The 10,966-nt window shown below is 44.2% G+C and overlaps 1 protein-coding gene across 1 annotated transcript in view; it reads right to left on the reverse strand.

The window, feature by feature from the left end:
- Nucleotides 1–10,966, reverse strand: part of LOC102419163 (sperm-associated antigen 6) — a 44,404-nt gene that overhangs the window by 32,773 nt on the left and 665 nt on the right. The window contains exon 3 of the mRNA XM_023751482.1: nucleotide 10,699. Within this exon, the coding sequence (XP_023607250.1) occupies nucleotide 10,699 (1 nt within the window). The remainder of the gene's footprint in view (nucleotides 1–10,698; nucleotides 10,700–10,966) is intronic.

The raw sequence follows: 10,966 nt of genomic DNA on the forward strand, positions 1-10,966 counted from the left end.
ACCTGATCCAGGACACTCTTCAGGGCAAACCAGCCAGCCCCTACCCATGCACCAGGCCTCTATTCTATATAGTAAAAGGGTAATATGCCTCCCGGCACCGGGATCAGCGGAGCAGCGAGGCTCCCGGCACCGGGATCAGCGTGACAGCGGGCAGCGCCCAAACCCCCTGATCGCCCTGCGGCTCTGTGTGTGACAGGGGGAGGGGCCACAACCTTCCTATCGGCCCTGCTCTGTTCGTGACAGGGGAAGGCGCCCCAACCCCCTGATCAGCCCTGCTCTGTGCCTGATAGGGGGGAGCTCCCCAATCCCCTGATTGCCCTGCAGCTCTGTGTTTGACAGGGTGCAGCGCACCAACCCCCTGATCAGCCCTGCTCTGTGTGTGATAGGGTGTGGCGCCCCAACCCCTGCCCCCCCACAGGCCCTGCTCTGTGTGTGACAGGGTAGAGCCATAACCTCTCCATCGGCCCTGCCCGAGTGTGACAGTGGCGGCGCCCCAACCCCCTGATCGGGCCCTGCTCTGTGGGTGATAGAGGGTGGCGCCCCAACCCCCCTCCACAGGCCTTGCTCTGTGTGTGACAGGGTAGAGCCATAACCTCCCCATTGGCCCTGCCCTGAGTGTGACAGGGTGCAGCGCCCCAACCCCCTGATCCGCCCTGCTCTGTGTATGACAGGGGGCGCTGCCCCAACTCCCCTATCGGCCCTGCTCTGTGCGTGACAGTGGGGAGCTCCCCAACTCCCTGATCGACCCTACTCTGTGGGTGACAGGGTACGGAGCCCCAACCCCCCTGATGGGCCCTGCTCTGTGAGTGACAGGGGGCAGCGCCCCAATCCCCCTCCACGGGCCTTGCTCTGTGTGTGACAGGGTAGAGCCATAACCTCCCCATTGGCTCTGCCCTGAGTGTGACAGGGTGCAGCGCCCCAACCCCCTGATCCGCCCTGCTCTGTGTGTGACAGGGGGCGGTGCCCCAACCCCCCAATCGGCCCTACCCTGAGCGTGACTGAGGGTGGCATCACAACCTCCCGATCCACCCTGCTCTGTGCATGACAGGGGGCGGCGCCCCCAACTCCCCAATCGGCCCTGCTCTGAGCCTGACCAGGGGCTGCACTTAGGGATTGGGCCTGCCCTCTGCCACCCGGGAGCAGGCCTAAGCCAGCAGGTCGTTATCTCCCGAGGGATCCCAGACTGCGAGAGGGCACATGCCGGGCTGGGGGACCCCCCCTCCCCACCCCCCCGAGTGCACAAATTTTTGTGCACCGGGCCTCTAGTCTATAAAAATAAAAGCATAATATGCTAATTAGATTGGACAGCCGAACGACCTTCTGGACGTCCTTCTGGATGATCTTCCAGACAATCTTCTGGATGAAGCTGGGGCTGCAAGGGCCAAGACAAGCTGCCGCAGCTGGGAGGACTGAGCCCCTTGCACGAATTTCGTGCATCAGGCCTCTAGTATAGAATAATGTTGAATGTAAATTGTAATTAAAATAAAAGAAATACCTATTCAGAATAGACAAGGTATTGAAAACACAATTGTCTTTAACCTCAAAGAACTTGTAAACGGGCTTTGAGAGATAAACAAATGCAACACATTATGATATATGCAACGAAATAAGTAGAGTGTGCTCTGCAAAGATGGTAGAGCATCTAGCCCAGGCTTTGAAGAACACAGAAAAGGCAACCCAGGAGCAGTGGCATCTAAGTTGAGATCTGAAGGCTTTTTGGGGCAGATTGCCTACTAAAGAATTGGAAGAATTAGTGAGGTAAATGTATTGGAGAGTATTCCAACCAGAAGGAACTATATAAATGAAGCTCAAAACCAAAAACAGTTTGATATACTGACAAAACTGAGAATGCAGTATGACCACAGTACAAGAGGGGAGAGAGAATGTTGGAGAAAGAAGGCTAACAGAAACCAAAATCCTGAAGGGTCCAATAAACTATTTTAAGTATTTTGAATTGTATCTGAACATTAGTGTCAGTACAGTGATAGGATCAAACTTGTACTTTGTAAAGAAGGATCACTCTGATTACACTGGGAAGAAAGGGGGAAAATAGACAAGATTGGGGGCAGGAAGACCACTGAGGAAGCTGTTGTAGGAACCTACACCGGATGTGCAGATAGCCTGGAGAACAGCAATGGCAAAAGGGAAAGAGAAAAGTGAATGGCCTAAGGAGGTATTTAGGAGAGAAACTGATTAGTGTGAAGAAGATGGAGGAATCGGTGATGCTTCCAGGTTTCTGGCTTGGACAGGATGCAGGATTGCGGCAGACTGTTGAAGACGCCATGAGAAATTCAGACCAGTCTGAAATGTCAAGTAGGAGGGTGATGGGGCAAGAGATAAAGCTGGAGAGCTTGGTTGGGCCAGATCAAATTTGGCTATAGGTCAAATTAAGATTTTGTTACATTAGTCTTTTTAAAAAATATGTTTTTATTGACTTTTAGAGAGAGAGGAAGGGAGAAGTATAGAAAGGTAAAACTTCGACTGCCTCCTGCATGCCCCATACTGGGGATTGAGCCAGCAGCATGGGCGTGTGCCCTGTCTGGGAATCAAACTGGTGACCTCTTGGTTCCTGGGTCAATGCTCAACCATGGAGCCACACCAGCTGGGCTTGTGATGTTACTCTAAGTGAAATGGAAAGCCATGGAGAGCTTTATTGTTTACACTACTTACTTTCAGTGAAATAAATAAAAATGAAGACTGAATAATTCCCAGGTCCACCATGTATGGCTGTGTACTGCACAAATCCAGGGATGCCACTCACATTGATCATGATATAAATTTTACACCCAAAGTCACGCAAAGCACAGCAGCCATCCTTGATGTGGCATCTTATGTGGTTCTCTAGTTTTATGTGAGTAAATGTCTTATCTCCATAGTAAAATAATAAGCATCTCTAGAGCCAAGCTTGTTTTATACTTTTCTGTTTCTCAAATTACCTAGCATAGTTCTGAATATACAACTAGCTCCTATTGAAAAACTTGCAGTCTTGGCTCTAAAAACCACCACTCACTTTGATTTTACTACTGTAAGCACTACCTGTTTTATCACAGAGTAACTCCAACTACACTTATCAACTTTAGCAGATTTAAAATCTTTATTTCTATAATGAGATATTGCATTTATATGATTATACTTTTACTGAAGCAAGTGTCATGACACTAATGAATTTTACAACACATTTTCCTTCACTGGTCATTTTTTACTTGAAAATACTTAAGTGTCCTCCCTTGTATTTTTTAGAGTAAGAATTTTCAGGACCTGATTTGGTTTCTCCCAGCCTCTATGATTATATACCTCTGGCCACTATTCCTGTATTTGATTAAAAATCATAAATTTTGGTATCACATGTCTGTTTTGTTTTCTGTGAAATACTTTTACACTGTCATAGCTATCAAGTCAATTATGATTTTAGATGTTATATCCCTTATAACACAAAGTCTTAAAATTTATTTAAAGGGTCAGAATGAATCACAAAACACATGTATAGTTTTTTAAAATTATGACAAAAATAATCTATTTTCTCCTTTTACAATTATTCTCCTTGTAGTTAATACTATAGTTAGCATCTTCTCAATTTTGTTTGGTGATTCACTGTTAACTCAGTTGTTTATGAGAGAAGGGCTACCACACCTGATACATCATTTTCGAGTGGCGAGAGGTGACAGGAAGCTGAAACTGAGACCACTGACTCTCTGAACAAGCCCCTAAGAGGGCAAGGAAGCACAGCATGCACTCACTTACTTATTTAACACACACTTATACAGCGTTTACCCTTAGTAATGAAGCTGGCCTATAGCCAGGTTCAGAATGCATACCACAGAGTATGATCTGCTGAAGTGATATTACTCTACCATTAACATCACTGTGGCTGTCTTCCATGCTCATTGTATTAAACTGATAAAACTGTCTGACTCTGGACTAGGTCACAGCCATCACCATCTGTATATGTGGGATTTGAACTGAGTGAGCATGTAGAGTATACAAGTATGGCAGGTTCAATTTACATGTACTTTAGATTAAATGATTGGAACTTACATGTTTACAATTACATAAGGAAATATAAAAATGAGCTTTGACTATATTTTCAAATGAGCATGTAAGTTCTACACATCTAAACCTTTAATGAGCATGTAAGTTCTATACATCTAAGCTAAGATCGCTTTCCTGGGCTCCAGAGCCCTATATACCCAAATTGCTCACCATGGTCACTGGCACATAGATATCTCAGACACACCACAACCTCAATGCTGTTATAGGGAAATCACCATTTCCTCTGCCTTCTGTATCCTCTTTCTCCTCAACGAATGGCGCTAACCTAAGCAGCCAGAAGCCTTGGAGTCATCTTCAACTCCTCCCTCTTCTTACCTGCCCCTGCTCCCTTCTGCTAAGTCACAAGTCCTGCATGTCTCTTATCCAGCCAGACTGGTACAGCAAAAATGGATACCTGGTCTCCCTGATCCCGTTTTAATCCCCTCCATCTGTTCTCCACAAGACTGTGAAAATCATCTTTCTAAAACACAAAATAGATCCCAATGTTCCTCTAATTAAAACTCTTCAATGGCTTCCTATCAATTTCAGGATTAAATCCAAACTTAGATGAGGTCCTTCATAATTAGGCCTGCTTTCCTCTCTAGCCACTGACTTTTCTCTCCCTTGCCCTATTACCCCAAGATGCTCCAGCCATACCTGAACATTTGCCTTTTCCATCAAGTACACACCACGTTTTCTCTTGCCTCATCCTTACACACAATTTCCCTCCACCTGAATGCAGTTTCCCCTCCCCTTCTTGGTCTAGTTAATTCCTGGGAATCCCTCCTAGAAGTCTCCTATAGAGAGCCCCTTCACTCCCAAAGCTTGGTTAGAGTGCCCTCCATATGTGCTTTGTCTGTCTATCGCTAGACAGTTATGAGATGGTTGTTTTATTTCTCTTTATGTATCTCTCCACTAGCAAATAAGATCCTCAACGGCTTTCTGTTTCTACATGATCAGCATCCAAGCATTCATCTAGCACCTAGATGCTCAATAAATGTTTATTGAATGATGAATGACCAAACTGTGAAAATTAATATGTAGAGAATAAATAGCATATGTTCTAAAAGGTCTGTCTGCACTGAGAGGTTTCATGAGTAATAATTGAAGAGGACAATTTTGGAAGGCAGCCAGTTCAAAAATGTATCTTCAGATGAAAGTAATTTTTATTGCATTCATACTGCGCCTACTCTAAATTCTTTTTAGATAGTTTACTCTAAAATACATGTATACAAAGATAATTATTAAGAGCCATGTGGTACAGACAGGGACCAATGCTATTAGAAACATAGGTTAGAGGTAATTGCTGCAATTGAGTTCTGAACATAGCACTGAGTTTAATGGTAGCAAAAGTAAAAGGGAACTACTTTGTGAAATAAAATAAAGTAGGAACAATTTTCCCCCAGAAATTTCATACCAATACGACAAAGTTTCGGGTTCAATCTCTGGTCAGGACACATACAAGAATCAACCATGAATAGTGGAACAGCAAAATCAATGTTTCTTTCACTCTCTCTCTCTCAAATCAATTAAAAATTTAAAAAAGAAAAAGACTTGTTGAATAAAAAAGTATGTATCTTTTAAAAATATATATTGTTATTGATTTCAGAGAGGAAGGGAGAGGGAGAGAGAGAGATAGAAACATCAATGATGAGAGAGAATCACTGATAGGCTGCCTCCTGCGCATCCCACACTGGGGATCGAGCCTGTAACCCAGGTATGCGCTCTACCCAGGAATCAAACTGTGACATCCTGGTTCATAGGTCATTGCTCAACCACTGAGCCATCAATCAACCAATAAATATAAAGTGCCTCCTCCTTCACTGTATTTCACTTCACTTGTCCTCAAAAAGCCCTGGAGAGAGGCAGTCAGGGTTTGCACATGCATAAAGAGACTTCATAACAAACATTAAACTTTTGAATGTTGTCATGTATGCTCCTTTAATTTAGAAGGAATAAAATCTCAATGAGAAAAAAACTCTAGGTTATAGACACATTGTACATAGTTCTTCCTAGAAACAAGTTTGAAATAAAATTATTTTTGTTCAAATACTGTGAAGAATGTATCTTGCAAAACTTTATTTGCTTTAGTAATTACTTTGGACATATTTAATAAGGCAAATTCTCTCATGAGCACATCCAAAACACAATGAAAAAGAGCAGAGATTTAACATAAAATAAAACTCCAGTGATGATTTTCACCTTAAAATTTCTTTCACAGTGAATGAATTAAAAAATTCTTCACAAGGGAACTACTGACTTATCATGATACGCATATGGAAATGGTTTTCACATAATTTTGAATACATGATACGTATTTATTTAAATAGATTATTATAAAAGTGAGAAAACAAAACCCTCCGAAGTATGCAAAAATTATGTCCGAGTCAGGAATAAAATGCAGTCATGTCTTAGGCTACCAATATGAATTCACATGACTGAAAAAAAAAACTTGATCAGAATATATAATTTATGCACACATATACTGGCTCATTAAAGAGCATTTTTATTTTATTATTATTTTTAAAATATATATTTTTATTTATTTCAGAGAGGAAGGGAGAGGGAGAGAGATAGAAACACCAATGATGAGAGAGAATCATTGATTGGCTGCCCCCTGTCTGCCCCCTACTGGGGATTGAGCCTGCAACCTGGGCATGTACCCTGACCGGTAATTAAACTGTGAACTCCTGGATCATAGGTCGATGCTCAACCACTGAACCACCGTGGCTGGGCTCAGAAGCATTTTTAAATCCAGGTGATTTTTTTTTTAAATAATAAACTGTTTGGCCCTGGCTGATGTTGCTCAGTAAATAGAGTGTTGGCCCACCCACCGAAGGGTTGCAGGTTGGATCCCCCATCCCGGTCTGGGTGCCTGTGGAATGTGTCTCTTTCACATCAATGTTTCTCTCTCTCTTTCTCTATCTTTCTTCCTATCTTTCTTTTGTCTCTAAAAATCAATGGAAAAATATCCTTGGATGAGGATTAACAAAACAAACAAACAATAAAAGAATAAACAATTTAAATGTTTAACTTAATTGACTATTAAGAAAAATTTTCTTAACAAAGCTTACAGGTCATTTTTTAAATTAAAAGAATACATATACTGGAATAATCATTTTGTGTCTCAATTTAAAATAACTAAAAAAGTGCTTACATTGAATCTAGATAACATGAAATATGTTAAAATAAATTTCTCAGGAAAAGAAAAATCTTAGTATTCCATCAAGATATTATTAAAGTGCAGATAACTTTAAGACATTGTTATGTTCCTTTTGTATTCCATTCCTTCATAAGTGAAAATAGGTGGCTGTTTAAAATGTCAAATGGCCCCGGCTGGGTAGCTCAGTTGGTAAGTGTTGTTTCCATAGGCAAGGTTGCAGGTTCCATCCTTGGTCAGGGCACATACAAGAATCAACCAATGAATGCATAAATAAGTGGAACAACAAATCAATGTTTCTCTCTCTCCCTCTTTCTAAATTTAAAATATAATTAAAAATTAAATGTCATATCTAAGTCACTTATACTTTGGTGATCATTTAGCCTGTTTGGATTGACTACATCCCCCTAATATATTCTACATTGTACAGTTATGAGAAGAGAAAGCCTGCCACTATTATACTAAACCATGAAATTGTGTATTTTAAGTATTACATATACTTCCATATTTCTGTGTCAAATTTTAATGTAATGTCAATCATCTTCCCTGTTTTAAAAACATTTTAGTTTAGCAGTATATTGTCCAAAAATTAAACATTTGTGAATAGTAAGTGTCCATTAACAAAGGGCATTGAGTAGGACTGAGAGAGGAAAAAAAAACACCTAAAATATAAGTGCATTTTAAAAATGTATTATGCTCTAATAAACTTTATTTAGTCAGTGTATATGAAACATTGTATGTCTAGCACTGTTCTGAGTACTTTGAGGAGTATACATGCATGCATAAAAGCACACACACACATGCAGAAGAAAGTAAATTAATCCACATGAAACAACTGTAGAACAAAAGATTATCAATTTTGAAATAATAAAATTTAAAAAGTGGGAAAAAGTTTAGTGCAAGTTGCCCAGGGTTAGGGACAAGAAGGAGGTGGGTGTGGTTATAAAAGGGTAGCACAGGGAGGCATACTTGGGTGATGAAAGAGGTTTGTATCTTGACTATTGTGATGGATACACACAGGATAAAACTGCATAGCACACACACAAACACACTCAAATCAGTCCAAGTCAAACTGGGAGAACCTGAATTAAATCAATGAATTACCCATGTCAACTCCTGGTTGTGATATCATCCCACAGTTTTCAGGTATACAGGATCTTGTACTATTTCTTACAAATACATGTGAATCTACAATTATCTACACTAATAAAAGACAAAGATGCTAATTGACCATACTTTTGCTATGCCAAAGCCACACCCACCAGCCAATCAGAGCAACTATATGCAAATTAACCCAACCAAGATGGCGGCTGGCAGCCATGGACCTGGAGCAAGCAGGAGGCTTGGTTGCCTGGGCGATGGAGGAAGCCAAGATTCCCGCCTGCCCTGGCTGGCTGTGGCCTCCACAAAAGGCAACAAAGTTTCAATTATAGAAGCTAAATAAATCCCAGATACCAGCTTCCAGCCAGCCTCCACTGGGAGCTTGGGTGGCTGGGGGCTGTGGCCAGCCTGCAAACAGCCATCAGCCCCTTACCCAGGATGGCCACACACTCATGGGGTGAGGGTCCCTGCTGGGGGGCTTGGCCAGCCTGCAAACAGCCCTCAGCCCCTCACCCAGGCTGGCCAGGCACCCCAGCGGGGACCCCCACACTGAAGGGGTTGTGGCCAGTCTGAAAACGGCCCTAGCCCCTCACCCAAGCTGGCCACACCCTCATGGGGTAAGGGTCCCTGCTGGAGGGCTTGGCCAGCCTGCAAACAGCCATCAGCCCCTCACCCAGGCTGGCCAGGCACCCCAGCGGGGACCCCCACCCTGAAGGAGTTGTGGCCAGTCTGAAAACGGCCCTCAGCCCCTCACCCAGGCTGGCCAGGCACCCCAGTGGGACCGCTACCCTGTTCCGGGACACCCTTCAGGGCAAACCAGCCGGCCCCCACCCATGCACCAGGCCTCTATCCTATATAATGAAAGGGTAATATGCAAATTGACCCTAACAGCAGAGCGACTGGAAATCACTGGTTACTGTGACACACACTGACCACCATGTTCAATGCAGGAGCTGCCTCCTGGTGGTCAGTGTGCTCCCACAGAGGGAGCTCTGCTCAGTCACAAGCCAGGCTGATGGCTGCCAGTACAGCGGTGGTGGTGGGAGCCTCTCCTGCCTCCTCACCAGTGCTAAGGATGTCCGACTGCAGCTAGGCCTGCTCCCCGCTGGCAAGTGGACATCTCCCAAGGGCTCCCAAGCTGCCAGAGGGATGTCTGACTGCCAGCTTAGGCCCAACCCCCCGGGGAGCAGGCCTAAGCCAGCAGGTGGTCATCCCACGAGGGGTCCCAGACTGCGAGAGGGCACAGGCCAGGCTGAGGGACCCTCCAGAGTGCACAAATTTTTGTGCACCGGGCCTCTAGTCTATACTAATAAAAGGGTAATATGCTAATTAGACCGGGAGACCTTCTGGGAGACCATCTGGACGTCCTTCCAGACAAAGCCATGGTGGCGGGGCCAAGGCAGAGGCAGTTTGGGAGATCAAGCCAAGAGGGGAGGGCAGTTGGGGGTGATCAGGCTGGCGGGGGGACCAGGCGGGGGTGAGCTGGCTGGCATGGGGGACAGTTGGGGGTGAGCAGGCCAGTGTGGGGGAGGAAGTTGGGGGCAATCAGGCTGGCAGGGGGGGTGCAGTTGGGGATGATCAGGCTGGCAGGGGTGCAGTTGGGGGTGAGCAGGCCAGAAGAGGGGAGCAGTTAGGGATGATCAGGCAGGCAGGCAGGTGAGTCCCAGATTGTGAGAGGGATCCTAGATTGGAGAGGGTGCAGGACAGGCTGAGGGGCACCCCTCCCCCTGCAATGCACGAATTTCATGTACCAGGGCACTAGTCCCTAAATAAAAAGTTTTAAAAAGTTTGAAAGACTGTTATAAAATGCACTTTCTCCATTCTTAATACACCTCCTGACCCTAAATAAAAACATAGAAGGAATAAACACCAAAATCCCTCCCAAGGACACTACAGGGTACCATCTACGTGCTGTAGTAATTCTCCTAAAAAATAACCCAGAGTAAATATTATGTCTAAACATTCTTATCCTTAATTTTAATGTTCTTAATTTTTTTAAATTCCGTGTTAATTTAAGTGAGTTTTAAAGATCATATCCTGTAAATTGAAGGCTTCTCATGACACAGTAGTGATAAGATGCTATCTTACTTTGAGTTCAGATGGTGGTGGCATCATGCTTAATGAGAGAAGGAAGGGAAGGGAGAGGAGAGCCACCATTATCTCCTTGTTACTAGATAAGAAGCAAATCACACACACACACTCTTCCCCTCTATAGCCTGCATGAGTTGGGATGAGGGGCGGAATGAGAATATTATAAGGGTTTCTCAAAACTAGATCTTTACCGACTTTGAATCTCCTGGAAAATACTCAAGCATATCAAGCTCTCTCACTAATGCAAAATGAGAACTAACGGAATTCCTTTGATGTGAAGTTGAAGGTGATCAAGGCAGGGTGACAGGCATTCACACCCTGACAGTAAAACGGGCCTGACTAGGGCAGATTCCATTCACATAAAGTGACGTCCAGGCAGGTAGTTCCTTTGGCTTTGACTTTCCAGCTGACACTTGCCTGGTGGCAGTACAGACGGGGAATAGGGCCCCTCTCACACCCAACTGTAAGCTTCACCCGGTCAGCCCTCACCCCCCAAGGCCCGCGAAAGAGACTGAAATGCTTCCTACCACCTTCCGCTGTGACCTGGAGGAATTTCCTCCCGCCCCCATCCTTTTGCCCAAACTC

This window comes from Myotis lucifugus, unplaced genomic scaffold (assembly GCF_000147115.1).
Source record: "Myotis lucifugus unplaced genomic scaffold, Myoluc2.0 scaffold_22, whole genome shotgun sequence".
Lineage (NCBI taxonomy): Eukaryota > Metazoa > Chordata > Mammalia > Chiroptera > Vespertilionidae > Myotis > Myotis lucifugus.